The sequence below is a fragment of the Sus scrofa genome, chromosome 8 (genome assembly GCF_000003025.6).
Source record: "Sus scrofa isolate TJ Tabasco breed Duroc chromosome 8, Sscrofa11.1, whole genome shotgun sequence".
Classification (NCBI taxonomy): domain Eukaryota; kingdom Metazoa; phylum Chordata; class Mammalia; order Artiodactyla; family Suidae; genus Sus; species Sus scrofa.
The window spans coordinates 80,780,644-80,795,894 of record NC_010450.4 but is presented as its reverse complement, the minus strand read 5'-3'; the positions used below and the strand labels follow the sequence as shown (position 1 = coordinate 80,795,894).

The following is a 15,251-nucleotide window of genomic DNA, read 5'->3' as shown; positions in this document are numbered from 1 at the left end:
CCAGGGTCCTGGCCTTTGCACTGGACAGTGATCCTTGTTGGTGACCTGCATGAGAAATAAGAGAGAATCATGTTGTGTTAGTGGGGAAGGACTTGGAAATCTGGAAGTTCAAGGAGTTGGAGGCTTAATGGCATCAAGTTGTCCTAGCCTGATATACTCAGTTTCTGGTGGATGGGGAATTCCACGGGAGAACCGGAATACTTGATGTCTGTTAACTGAAGCCCCTTGTCTCTTGGGAAGTGCTTGAATGGTTAGTGCTAATGCTTTCCTAAAACCTAAGTATAATTGACTTGTGACATTTAAATATTGAATTGAAATTTATCTGTCTGGGTATCTTTGATAAGCTCCAGTAAGCTATCATCACATGACCTTTTTCAGTCTCTGTTAGTTGGCTCAGCAGCATAGCAGATAGACTGTAAGTGTTGTAGATGCTGATTTATGCTTTCACAATTAAAAATGCTTTTGCTATTACAGTAAACTCCCATCCCTGGCATATGGCAGGAATTTGGTGTTATGATTAATTCAGTATCTCAGACTTTAAAAAGTTAGGCCTTGCATTCTTTGTCAATTTATATCAATTAAAATATAATGACATGCATATAGCATAAGCAACTGAAGATAATTTATCTTAGAAACCTCTTTTTGATCGAGTACCTTAGAGGTAATGTTGTAGCCGCATGAAAATGGCCATTAATAGAAAGCTTTGATGAGTGTTAAAGTGAAACAAAATGGAGAAGCAGTAGTTTTACTTTAAAAGCCTTACTTGCACAAATTCTTCTCTTTGGAAGATGAGGGAAAAAGTGGCCTTGAAAAAATGTGTGTGTGATTTCAGATGAGATGGGAGTGAGTTGGTGGGAGAGGGACTCGAGAAAGGAAGTGGAAGGTTTTGATTCTATTTTCCAAAACTGAGTCTAGTATTTTTAGACATGAAGGACTTTATTTTTAGAAGGTGGGAGGCTATTTCCCCGTCTTGTGTTGCTGCGTAAGTAATAAATAAAAAAAATACCAAAATTAGATTTTCTTTGGAGAAAAGGTGGTTATTCACAATAAACTGGACACATGAGTTAGAAATGGTGTTTTAGTGCAAGGTTTTCAAAAATTTCAGTTGTTGAATGTATGCAATTCTTATCATAGGTGATTATCGTTTTCTTCCTTTGGAATTTTTAATCTTTTTTTCAGAGTCCCTGCTTTAATTTTATCTTGAACTGAAATTGTTATTATGTTTTTATTGTTTTCATTTTTTTCCAGCATTGATTTAGTTAGGCATTATCTTGGTTTTGACTCCAGATTAAAATCTTGATTACAGTTTATCACCTAACTCTTTGGATCATTATACTTTCATTTTTGATGACAAATATAGTCTGTATCTGAGAGTCTTTTATTATCTAACATGATTTGATTGTGCCTTTATCATGTGCCTTTTTATTTCTTTCCTTTTTTTTTTTCTTCCTCTCCCTTAAGTAACAATGTATCCTGCTTTGTAAAATCTCATTCTTCCATCTCAAACACTACTATTCACAGTGCAAACTGCAACAAACTTAACTTTACAAACACTGGAAGCAACCTAAACGTTCATAAAATTGATGATGGAGTGCATTTAATGACATCATGGAGAGATGTCCATTATGTATTAAGTGAAGTAGGTTGTTGGATCATCTCATTGCAAAAAAGGAAGGAAAACTCTGAAAGGACTACATTTAAAAGTTAGTAGCATAGTTACTCTGAGAACAGCATGGAGGTTCCTTAAAAAACTAAAAATAGAGTTATCATATGATCTAGTATTCCCACTCCTGGGCATGTATCTGGAGAAAATGCTTAATTTGAAAAGATACATGCACCTCTGTGTTACAGCAGTGCTAGTCACAATAGCCAAGACACGGAAGCAGCCTAAATGTCCACTAACAGATGAATAGATAAAGAAGATGTGGTACACACACACACACACACACACACACACACACCGGAATATTATGAAGTGATAAAAAGGATGAAATAATACCATCTGCAGCAGTGTGGATGGACAGACCTAGAAATTGTTATACTAAGTGAAATAAGTCAGAGAAAGAGAAATACCATGTGATATCACTTATATGTGGAATTTTAAAAATGATAAAATGAACTTACAAACTAGAAACAGCCTCACAGATATAGAAGAGAAATTTACGGTTACCACTGGGGAAAGGAGGGAGAGGGAAAAATTAGGACTTTGGGATCGACAAATACACTCTAGTGTACATACAGTGGATAAACAACAAGGACCTATGGTATAGCACAGGGAACTATATTCAATATCTTTTAATAACTTATAATGGAAAAGAATTGGAAAAAGAATTTGAAAAGTTACTGGCTCATTTGAGGAGGAGATGTATTGTGAGTAACTTCAAGCAGCTTTTTGTTGAAACATGGCAAATGTGCCATATAATAAATGGACAGTTTCATGAATCTTCACCGAGAAGATAGCCGTGTAGTTAACCCTCAGATCAAGAAATAGAACATTGTCAGGACCCAAAGGGACTTCTTCACACCCACGTGGTCACTCTCCAGCTCCATGCCACGTGAGCCTGCACCTGACTTCTGATAGCCTTAGGTGAGGGTTGCTGCACTTGATCTTTAAGTAAGATAGAAGATCCCAGTACATCTGGCTCCTTTTACTGTCTTGTGAGATTCATTCCTCTTGAGTGAATCAGTGGATCAGTCACTCGCTTCAGTGCAGTATTCCATGGTATGGACAGACCGCCATCTATTGGTTCTGCTCTGGATGGGTACTTGACTTGTTCCAGTTTTGCACTCTTAACAAGAGCGCTACTTCTGTGAACATTCTCCTGGTGTGTCCATTAGTGAATGGTGCTGTGACTGGAGTTTTTGGATCTTTGGGGACGTGTGTGTTCAACATCAGTAGGTTATGCCTAACAGTTCTCCAGAGTGGTTGAGCGTTCAGTTGTTCCCACCTAGCTGGTGTCTGACAGTTCCAGTTGCTTGCCAAAGCATAGTATTCACTTAAAGCCATCCTGATGTGTGTATAGGAGTCCTTTATTGTGGTTTTAACTTCTATTTTTCTGATGACTAGTGAGGTTCAGTGCTTTTTCCATACATGTATTGGTTAATGGCTATGCCCTTTCATGAAGTCCCCGCTTCACACTTTTCCCTGTTTTTCTTTTGGGTTATCTCTTTTCTGATTGGTTTGTAGGAATTCTTGAGAGTCTGACTACATGTTCTTTCTCACTCTATATATTGAGGATGTTTTAGTGACTTTTTAAATCAAATATTATTCTTATCTCCGTTTTCTACAATTTTAGCAGAGCAGATATTTAATTTTTACAGTAATGAGATGGTGAAACTATTATCATTTTGGAAAAACCAAATTCCCTAAGTCAAGCAGAGAAAGATAAATACCATATGATCTCATTTATTTGTGGAATCTTAGAAAGAAAAAAAAAAAAACCAAACCAAAGAATATGTTTATAGATATAGATCTAGATTGGTAATTCACAGAGGTGGGAGTTGGGGGTTGGGTGAAATGGGTGAAGGGAGTCAAAAGGTACAGACTTGCAGTTATAAGCTAAATGAGTCCTGGGGGTGTCATGTTCAGCATGGTGACTGTAGTTGACCATACTGTATTGCATGTTTGAAAGTTGCTAAGAGAATAGATCTTCAAAGTTCTCATCACAAGAAAAATATCGTCACTGTGTGTGGTGACAGATGTTAGTTAGATATTGTGGTGGTCATTTTGCAATGTATATAGATACCAACTCATCATGTTGTACTCCTGAAACAAATACAGTGTTACCTGACAATTATATGTCAATTAAAAGAAACTCCACCAAATTCCCCTTCTTAATCTGCTTTGCCTTTCTTCCCCCTTCCCTTCAGTTGCTCGATTTTTGAACCATTGGTCTGAAATCCTGCTCTCCCCACCCTCTTCAGCAGCTCACGCTTTAAATTCCTTATTTTGGGGAGTTCCTGTCATGGTTCAGTGGAAACGAATCTGAGTAGTATCCAGGAAGACTCAGGTTTGATCCCTGGCCTCGCTCAGTGGGTTAAGGAGCAAGTATTGCTGTGAGCTGTGGTGTAGGTCACAGATCCCATGTTGCTGTGGTGTAGGCTGGTGGCTACAACTCTGATTTGACCTTCAGCCTGGGAACCTCCATATGCTGTGGGTAGAGCCCTAAAAAGACACACACACACACACACACACACACACACACACACACACACACACACATCCCTATTTTCGTAAAAAGCCGTAAAAGAGAATGAATTGATGCCATTTGCAGAAACGGATGGACCTAGAGATGATTATACTAAGTGAAGTAAGTCAGAGAAAGACAAATATCATATGATATCACTTATATATGAAATCTAAAAAAAAAAAAAAATGATACAAATGAACTTACTTATGGAACAGAAATAGCCTCACAGACTTGAAGAACAAACCTATGGTTACCAAAGGGGAAGGGAGGACGGAAGGATCAGGAGCTGAGGATGGCATATGCATACTCGGGTTCCTGCTGCCTGGCGCCGGGAGCTCTACTTAATACTCTGTGATAACCTAGATGGGAATGGATATGCGACACTGACCCACCTTGCTGCACAGCAGAAATAACGTTGTCAATCAACTATACTTCAACACGACTTTAAAAAAATGAAAAAATAAATGAAGGTATAACATAAAAGATAAGAAACAGTGTTGAATGGACGTAAAGAGACAGATTAATACACTAAAACAGAAAAGCAGAAGTTGACCCAGGTAATTGTGGACATTTAGTTTATGAAAAAGGAAATAGCTCAAATCCCTCAGGAAAATAGACTTGTAAGTAAAGGGCGTTAATACAGCCAGTATTTGCTTTACTTTCAGTGACTAAATCAGAAGCCACCAGTTTAAAATTCTTCAAACTGGTCTTTACTGATCGAAGTTTGGCTTTGACCAACTTTCTCGAAGTTTAAGGTGTTCATCTCTGAATAGGCGGAGTATTTTCTCATATTAGTTGCTGAATCCGTAATGTACCCTCACCCCCCTCAGTTCTGCCCTTCCTTGAAATCTTGCTGTTCTTCAAGCCGCAACTCAAGTGCTGTCCCTCATGGGGAACCTTCCTGGGCATCCCCCGCCAGCTCCCAGTGAACCTCCATGGCAATTTGTCACCTCCCTTTCTGCTCCAGTAAACTGAGCCCCTCATTCTCAGCCGTCATTTCTCTGACACCCCTGAGGACTCCAGCATTGTTGTTAGTAATAAACATTTTATTGATCTTTCAACACAATAAAGGGAATTTGGTTACGTTGTTAGGAAGAGCTGCGGATGGTAATTAATATCAAAGTCTAAGGGAGAAAGGAAATACATTGTCCCCTGGGGCTATGTAACAAACTATCACAGCTGAATGGCTTAAAACAGCAGAGCTTTATTCTCTCATGATTCTAGAGGCTTGATCCCAAGACAGGGTGTCAGCAGGGCTGCTCCCTCTTGGACAGCTCCAGTGAAAGGTCCTTCTGTGCCTCCTCTACCTTCCAGTGTTGTCTGGCAATGCTTGGCACACCTTGGCTTGTAGACACCTTGCTCTAGTCTTGTCACATTATAGTTTCCCCTGTGTCTGCCTTCATGTAGCTGTCTTCCCTCTTTGTGTTTGTTTTTTCCCCCTTCCTTCCTCTCTCTTTTTCTCTCTTTCTTTTGCTTTTTTAGGGCCATGCATGCAGCATACGGAAGTTCCCAGGCTAGGGGTCAAATTGGAGCTGCAGTTGCCGGCCTACATCACAGCCACAGCAAGATGGAATCTGAGCCATGTCTGCGACCTACACCACAGCTCATAGCAACGCTGGATCCTTAACCCACTGAGGAGGCCAGGAATCGAACTGCATCCTCATGGATACTAGTTGGGTTCATTACCTCTGATCCGCAATGGGAACTTCCTATGTCTTTGTTTTCTTACATGGACACCAGTCCTACTGGATTCAAGGACCACTCTGCTCCAATGTGGTGTCGTCTTAAGTAATGACCTCTGCAGTGACCTTTTTCCAAATAAGTACCATGTTCAGCACCTCTAATTATCTAATGTTTTGACATATGGGGCCTTACTGACCCTGGGGGGACTGCCCTGCCTGGGGCTAGCCAATTCCTAGAGGTGTTTAACCTGAGCACACTTCCCATGTGCATACTAACCAATCCAGAGCCTACTTTCCCTCCCCGACCCCATCTTTACGATTCTAACACTCCAGGCCAATATTCTCCTGCCGTCTTCACCTCAGGACCAGGTCCCAGGTAATCAGGAAGGGTGTCTATACCCTGAAACCTGCTGAGATAATTCACAGCAACCAATTCTAAGCCTGCTTACCCTGCCTTGCCTGTTCCTTCCGGTGGATACCAAGGAAAGCCTCTTGCTCATGTCCTCCCCTTGCTCATTAGCCTCCTGACCAGCCCTGGTGCTGCCCCCGTGGCTCTGCCTGACTTGCTGTGCCTCCTGTTTCTGGGGATCTGTGAGGAAACCTTCTTCTCTCCTGACAGCTACCTGTGTGCCTTCCCAGACGTGGTGGAAACAAATCCCAGGTGCATTTGAAAACAGTCACATATTCTGAGATCCAGGGGTTAGACTCCCAACATACCATTTTGGGAGATAAAGTTTAACCCATAAATGGGAAGAATTGGTTTCTGATATTTTATTTGCATTGCACCGTGGGGCAGTGGCCCGGGGCACCAGTCTCATCAGGTAAGTGAGGCATGGACTTGAAATGCCGAGTGCCCGAGGGAGAGGCTAGAGCAGCTCTCTGGTCCTGAATGTCAGCAGAGGGAAGGCGCTGGGATTGCTGCAGTCGCATTGAAATCACCTCGTAGGGGCGGCCTAGAGGATTAATCATAGGGAGAAAGATGGATTTTCTTTTCCTTTGAAAGGTGGCAACCTATGTGTAAATTCTCTTGTTTGGAGATTTAATGGATGAGCTATTCTGTTTTTAGGCATATATTTGATTCTGAGTTCTCTGCTAATTCTTTTTCTTTCTTTCTTTTTTTTCTTTTTTAAAGAAAGTGGCAGCCCAGAATCTCGTGTTAACGCCATCCATTTCTTGGTACACAAACTGCCAGAGAAAAATAAGGAGATGTTGGACATCTTGGTGAAACACTTAACTAAGTAAGCTGCTGCTTCTTCCTAACATGCTTTATTTTGCTCTGGGTGCTGTGCGGTGGTGTTGGGTGTGTAACCCTTGGAGCTGGAGCTACATACACAATACTAGGGACCACACCTGCAAGGCCAGCCTGGACCCTTGCCTCCTTGTGTGTGTTTTGGAAAAGAGTGAGGAAATGTGATGCTTTCATGAAGTCATCTAATTATTTGCTTAGCATCACTGCCAGCAACTCAGGGTTTGACTTGAAGTAAGAAAAGAGAATATTATATATTTCCCTGTACAGAGATTCCGGAAATGTGATTATAAGCCTGTTAGCAAATTTAGCTGGGTTTCACACCTACCTAACTCTTAAGTCGGAACATGTCCTTGTAGTTGTTTAATCCAGTAATAGGGAGTCATTTCATAGGATCCATTCTTTTCTATTCACTCGATCTTCAAGAAGTAAGCAAAATCTAATAATTCAGTGCAGAAATTAGTTAGCTCTTTCTTCATGTATGAATGACTCAAATCATTATACTTGTAGATTTTTAGAGGAGAGAGGAAACTAAGGGATGCTATGTTTTATACTCTGTATTTCACATAAAAAAAGAAACTTAAGGCCAGAGGATATTGTGACCTTTCAAGGGTCCTTCTGCTCATATAGCCATTCATTCATTTGATCAGCAAATTTTTTTGTTGAATGACTTCTTAAGGTGCTAGCTGATATGAGGACACATAGTTAAACAAGTTACTTAGCAAGTCACTACTTTTGTAAGGTCCCTTTCTGTCTAAGAAGGAAAAAGATAATAAACACGTTCCACATAAAGAGAAAATAATCTCAGGTATTGAGTGGTAAAAAGATGGAATGAAGGATATAGAATATTTGTTGGGTGTGGGCCTATAAAGAGGGTTGTCATGGAAGGTCTCTGAGGATGAGACCTTTGAGTGGAGACCTGAATTAGGCAACAGGGCTGCTGAGAACAGTTGTCCAGGTTGTTCACTGCACAATGGTTCTGGGCCAAAGAGATGAGGCTGGGTGTTCTGACCAGGCTCTGTGTGTGAAAGTAATCCTGACAAAGGTGCCATGTGCCAGTAGTCCCTGGAAGCAAGAGTATAGTGACTAGGGAAAGGAAGGATGGTCTGAATAGAAAGGACTGGTAAATGAAGGCCTCTGGGGACACAAACTTAGCATATGCATAGAATTATGAAGAAGCAGAGCATCAGGGAAAAGGAAGCAGGAGGGTGGGCAGGGACCTCATCACGTAAAGCCTTGTCAGAGGCAGTTATTTCAGCTGCAGACACTGAGGACACTCGAGTCTGATTCCTTGTCTCCAGGGAAATGCAGAGTTGTAGAAGAGAGCCTGTTCTGCAGTTACCGCCCTTTCTTTTAACTGGAGATCTTTCTCCCCTTCTCCCTACCCCCCATCAATATTAGTGTTTCAAATCACTCCAAGCAGAACCTCATGACTGTGGCAAACTTAGGAGTGGTGTTTGGACCGACTCTGATGAGGCCACAGGAAGAAACTGTCGCTGCCATCATGGATTTGAAGTTTCAGAATATTGTCGTGGAAATTTTAATTGAAAACCATGAAAAGGTAAAACTGCCCCCCCCTTTTTTTTCTTTCCTTAAGGGTATGCCTATTTTTGGCTTGTTACCTCATGAGCTACAACTGCCCCTTCAGACTTCCCGTCTCTTTCTCTTTCATTTTTAGCAGCCGAACCTGTGGCATACGGAAGTTCCCAGGCTAGGAGTCAGATCAAAGTTGCAGCTGCCTGCACCACAGCCTCAGTAACGCCAGATCCGAGCCATTGTGGCAATGCCAGATCCTTAACCCATTGATCGAAGTCAGGAATCTAACCTGTATCCTTATGGAGACAGCATTGGGTTCTTAACCTTCTAAACCATGATGGGAACTCCTCCTCTTTTTTTTTTTTTTTTTTAAACCGCATCTGCCGAAGTTCCCAGACCAGGGATCAAACCCACGTCCTAGCAGTGACCTGAGCTACTGCAGTGACAATGCAGGATCCTTAACCTGCTGAACCACCAGGGAGCTCCTCTCTCTTTTTCCTGAAAGATTTGATTATCATGATTGTGAGTTTTGTTCTGAGAAATTCTCATTGAGCTTCTGCGTTCTTTTGGAGTTCCATAAATCTTGGTCTTGCTTGGTGTTTGCTGTTAACTCACTGGCTTAAGGATGCAACGTTTAATCCAGATGCAAATGAATACTGGCAATGTAGTTCTGGATTGTTGATTTTTTTTTTTTTTTTGCTGCCTTTTTTTCCTGTCCTTGGATTTCTCACTCAAATTATGTTCTTGTAACACATGGAAAATATTTTTGTCGATCTTTGTCACACTTTCTCCAGAAAAACACACAGAACTCCTCCACCCCCCCCCCCCCGCCACATTTGTGCTAACAGTTTTGGGGATTCACAGACACCCTTGAATATGGGGGATCCAGGTTAAGAATCTTGGGCTTAAAATGCATCATATCTTAGGTCACATATCTTATTGTTTGGATCTCTGTATTCATGGGAATACCCAATTTTTTTTTTTTTTTTGTCTTTGTGCTATTTCTAAGGCCACTTCCCACGGCATATGGAGGTTCCCAGGCTAGGGGTCGAATTGGAGCTGTAGCCACCGGCCTACGCCAGAGCCACAGCAACGCAGGATCCGAGCCGGGTCTGCAACCTACACCACAGCTCATGGCAACGCCGGATCGTCAACCCACTGAGCAAGGGCAGGGACCAAACCCGCAACCTCATGGTTCCTAGTCGGATTCGTTAACCACTGTGCCACGACGGGAACTCCTGAAAGCTGTTTAGATGCTTGGTCAACAACTTTTAATTGTTTATTGATTTTTTAAAGAAACTGAGATTGCAAGAGTTAACATTCAGCGGGTCAAGGATTTGGCATGGTCACTGCTGTGGCACAGGTTTGATCCCTGGCCTGGGAACTTTTGCATGCCATGGTTGTGTGTGTGGGGGAAAGTGATTGCATTATATGCAGAGCATGACTTAGGTTTGAGAGATGAAGGTGAATGTTACAGCCTAGAATGAAAAGCAGTTCACAGACTGGGCACTGGAGCCCTGTTTTGAGACTTGTGTCCCTTATCACATATTATTTTTCTGGTTGTTATCTAGTTTTTCTCTTCTAGATCTTGGAGGGCAGGTATTTTTTTTTTTTGCCCATTTAGAACAATATCTGATACTCCTTAGGCACTCAGTTAGCATTTATTTGGTGAATTCATGGACTTGGTGAAAAAAAAAATTTTTTTTTTTTTTTCTGAGGCATGTGGAAGTTCCCGGGCCAGGGATTGAACCTGCGCCACAGCAGTGACAATGCCAGTGGATTCAGTGAAATGTATGGAGATGGGGGGAAAAGAGAAGTGGAGTCCCTTTGAGCAAAGCATGGCAAGGACATTTCTTGGATTCTTGTTACGTTTGCTGCTGGCTAGAGAAGTTCTAAGCCTGGGTGAATAATGGTTCCCACTGCAAAGTTAAGATTGAAACCTGGTCAGAGATTTTTCTTTACCAGTATGGTAAAAGTCGCTTATTTATGAATGTCAACTTCTTTGTGTTTGGTGGGTTTGTTTTTTGTTTTGTTTTGTTTTTGTTTTTGTTTTTTGACTATGGTGGATTTACGCCTCCTTTTATGGTCCTGTCACATTGTATTAAACCTCGTTAGTGTGTTCAGTGAGCTATCCAGACAGCTTCATGGCACGATGGCTACTATTCCTTTGGAGAAAAAGAAATAATTAGACTATAAGCTTTGAGACAGTATTTAGGAGCGCAACTCTCATTAGATTAAATCCCAATTAGAGAACTTTTATCCAATTTACTTGTGAAAATCCTGCCTCTGGGTCTTGCCCTCGGAGAAAAGGCTCTGCATCTAATGCTGTGGCTTCCTATTGTCTTCTTTTATTTGAAGCCAGGAAGATAAGTACATGATTTTTTTTTCTGCTGAGAAGTGGAGAGGGCTGCTTTCAACAAATCTTACAGGAATTTCCAAGTGGCATCCGCCTGCCAATTTACAGTAGTTAGAGCAGCTGAAACTGGACCCAGTCTTGAAGATGGAGCTTTATAGAATTAAGTAAGAGGGCTTTCGGTTTCCCTCCTCCCCTTCTGTGGCCAGGCTAGATGGTGCAGCGGCTGCATAACCAATGTTGATTGATGTCCTGAGGTTTCCTATCAAGAGGAGGTGAGATACTGAGTTGCAGATTCTTTATTGTTGTTGTTGTTTTAGCCGATTTACAATGGTTCTGTCAGTTTCTACTGTACAGCAAAGTGACCCAGCCATACGTATATATACATTCTTTTTCTCATATTATCTTCCATCATAGTCTATCTCAAGACACTGGATATAGGTCCCTGTGCTGTACAGTAGAACCTCATTGCTCATCCATTCTAAATGGAATAGTTTGCCTCTGCTAACCCCAAACTCCCAGTCCATCCCACTCCCTCTCCCTCCCCCTTGGCAACCACAAGTCTATTTTCTATGTCTTTGAGTATGTTTTGTAGATAGGTTCATTTGTGCCATATTTTAGATGCCACGTATAAGTGATATTATATGGTGTTTTTCTTTCTCTTTTTGATTTACTTAGTATGATAATCTCTAGTTGCATTCATGTTACTATAAATGGCATTGTTTTTTTATAGCTGAGTAGTATTCCATTGTGTATATATGTACCACATCTTTTTTTTTTTTTATTCTTATTATGGTATATTTTCTTCTAGTCTTTTTCTCTTTTCTTTTTTTATTACTCAATGAATTTATTACATTTGTAGCTGTACAATGATGATCACAATCCAGTTTTATAGGATTTCCATCCCACACCCCCAGCGCATCCCCCCACCCCCCTGTACCACATCTTCTGAATCTGTTCATCTGTTGATGGACATTTAGGCTGTTTCCCTGTCTGGGCTACTGTAAATAGTGTTCCAGTGAACATAGAGGTGCAAGTATCACTTTGAATTAGAGTTTTGTCTGGATATATGCCCAGGAGTGGGATTGCTGGAGCCAGTTCTTTACTGAGTGTGAGAGTTGAGGTTTGGAAGCAGAGGGTTGCTTGGGGCGGGGGCAGAGAGGGGAACTGCCAGCTTAGAGTAGGGAACCCTTTTGAGAACTTAATTTCCCCATCCCCTCCCTTTTCCCCTTCTGATTTCATCTTTGTCCACGTTCCCTCTTCACTCCTAGCCCTTTGTTCCTGCTTAACAGGACTTCACTTCAGAGTCCAGGCTCTGCTTTGAGGAAGAGTATTTCTGCTGACAAGGGTGGTTGTGTAGAAACACTTCACATGGACGTCTGGCCCCCTCCGAGCCCCAGGTCTCCCAGGCAACCGATCCACCTACACCATCCAAAGGAATTTAGGTTGGACTTGAATGTGGTGAGGGAGGGACGTCATTCCTCTTAATGTTTGAGAACAAAAAGAAAAAGGGAGAGGGAGGAGGGATAGGAAAAGTGAAATAGAATAGTCCTGTCATTGTCCTTCTTGTCCTTGTCAAGAAGGAAGACTTGGTCATTCAGAAAAGGAAGGATAAACCAGAAATGAAATGAAATGGCCTAGGCGGGTGTCTATGAAGGGAACAGAGGTGGGGAAACGACAATACAAGGAAAATGTTTTCTTTTCCTTAGTTACTTATTTTCCTTCCTTCGGAATGTGAAAAATGTTAACTCTGACCGGGAAAGTCATTAAGTCAGAAAAGGAAACTTTCAACGTATAATTAAAGCAAGAACGCACCAGATTAATTTTGGACTTAGAAAAAGACCCCTGGTTAATCGGCTTTGAAGATCACATTTTATCCAAGCCTCTCTGCTGTTTTCATAGCATCCATATATACTTTGTAGGAAACTTAATCCATATGTTTTGGCTTCATTTCCACTCAGTACAGTAAGATGTTGTTTTTAAAGAAGTGTTCACGGGCCAAAAATATTATCAAGGTCTTTCTTCCCTTGCAAACCAGAAAATTGCCTTTCCCAGGTGGATAGGGTACTAGGAAGTTCCCAAGGATTTTTGACTTGGGGCTGTGCCTTAGCATTTGTGAGTTTTGCATATGTTTTGTTCTTCAAGTATATCGTTGTCCCTGGGTATCTGGGGAAGATTGTTTCCAAAACCCCCTGCAGATACCAGACTTCTTGGATGCTATAGAGAATGTATAAAAAATTCCTGATATAAAATGATGTAGGATGTGCATGTAACCTATGCACAGGCTCCCTGATACTTTCAGTCATCTCTAGATTACTTATAATACCTAATACAGTAGTTGCAGGCCTGAGGCAAATTCAGGTTTAGCCTTTTGGCACTTTCTAGAATTTTTTTTTTTCAAATATTTTTGATCTGCTGTTGGTTGTTACTGCCCATGGGAAACCTATGGAGGACCAGCCGTCCACGTCATGGATGAGTTCAGTGAGTTGTGATGACTGCCTGGGTCAAGTCAGACATGGTGCGGGATTTGGGAGAAGTAAAGACGGGGAAAAAGAAGGGAAAAGAAGAAATGCTGGAGGATCGGCAGATCGACAGAAAGCTGCTAAGACTTCCAAGGAGAGTTGACATCCACCTGTGGGGGGATCTGTAATGTTTCCTGAGTATGTGATTTGAATAGATTTTAGGCTGGAGGTTGAATGGGGGGAGGCTTTTAACGGGACGTTTCAGCGATGGGGCATCATGTAATCAGAGAAACAGGATAGGTGTGTGACCTGGGAAGGCGGCTCCTGCTGGATCTCGGGGTGAGTAGTGTGAGATTAACAAGAGATCTGGGCAGGTGTGGGGAGGTCAAACGACTGCCACCACAGTACTTTGGATTTAATTTGAGAGGTCCCAGGGCCTCTCCTGGTGTTCAAGGGAACTGCTTCATCTGGCAGCAGGGTTTGCAATACAAAGTAGAGGCATAGGGAGTTCCTGTTGTGGCTTAGTGGTATTGAGCCCAACTAGCATCCATGAGGAGGCAAGTTCGATCCCTAGCCCTGCTCAGTGGGTTAAGGATCCGGCGTTGCCATGAGCTGTGGTGTAGGTCACAGACACAGCTCAGATCTCACGTTGCTGTGGCTGTGGCGTAGGCTAACAGCTGCAATTCGGATTTGACCTTTAGCTTGGGAACTTCCATATGCCGAAGGTATGGTCCTAAAACATGAAAGAAAGGAAGGAAGGAAGGGGAATGGAAGGAGAAGGGAAGGGAGAAAGGGAGAGAGAAGGGGAGAAAGAAAGGAAAGAAAGAATGAAAGAAAGAGAAAGTAGAGGTGTAAAGGTGCAGGCGGGAGGGGCTGGGGAGTTCCATGTGGAGAGCATCATTTCGTGAGGTGGAACAGACAAAATCCAGGTGCCGGATTTGTAGAGCATCTCAGAGGAGGGTGTTGTAAACGAGGCTGAACACTCCATCCGGGGAATATTGGTTTTCTTAATGAAAGGAGGGACACATGGGATTGGGGCAGGAGTAAGATGAGCTTAGTTTCTAACATGCAGATTTTTTGTATGCTAGAGTATCTAGCAAGATAAGCTCAGCAGACAATTTGGAGTTGTGGGGCTTAACCTGAGGAGAGAATTGGGTGGTAAAAAGTGTAATATATGGTATGAAGACATGAGATAAGGTTGAGAAAGAATTTATTGGTATGTCTATTATATGGGGTATTTATCTCATATGACCCTGGTATTTGTGTCGGTAATCCCCAGTGTACTGGTAGCCTTCTATATGTACAGAATTTTTATTTCATATCTTATTCCATTATACCTATGAGAAAACCCAAGGGTCAAAGATCACGTGCTCATGGGCACACAGCCAGTAGGTGGCAGTGCTTGGATTTGCACTAAGAATTGTTGGACTCCGAAGCCTTTGCTTTTCATCACTAGGAGAAGGTAAGAACAGTATCTTTTTTTGGGGGGGGGGGCGCATGCCCCCGGCATGTGAAAGTTCCCAGGCCAGGGATCGAACCTGTGCCACAGCAGCGATGATGCTGGCTTCTAAATCCGCTGTGTCTCCAGGGAACTCCAAGAGCAATATCTGTGGGAAGCACTGAGATTTTACTCTTAGTGATAAAAGGGGAGCTTTTATCACTTACACAACCTGAGTGTAAATATGTGTGCAAACACCCTTAGTAAGCATTTATGGAGTTTTTTCTACATCCCAGACATTGTTCTAAATTCCTGGAGTTCCCTGGTGGGAATGTATGTATCCA

The 15,251-nt window shown here is 42.0% G+C and overlaps 1 protein-coding gene across 4 annotated transcripts in view; it reads left to right on the top strand.

The window, feature by feature from the left end:
* ARHGAP10 (Rho GTPase activating protein 10) overlaps positions 1-15,251 on the top strand; it is a 349,503-nt gene that overhangs the window by 228,607 nt on the left and 105,645 nt on the right. For all 4 annotated transcript variants that reach the window (XR_002346408.1, XM_021100659.1, XM_021100661.1 and 1 more), the window contains exons 17-18: positions 7,005-7,110; positions 8,520-8,679. Coding sequence is in view for 3 of the 4 variants with exons in the window: in XM_021100659.1 (XP_020956318.1) it covers positions 7,005-7,110; positions 8,520-8,679 (266 nt within the window). In the remaining variant the exon portion in view is untranslated. The remainder of the gene's footprint in view (positions 1-7,004; positions 7,111-8,519; positions 8,680-15,251) is intronic.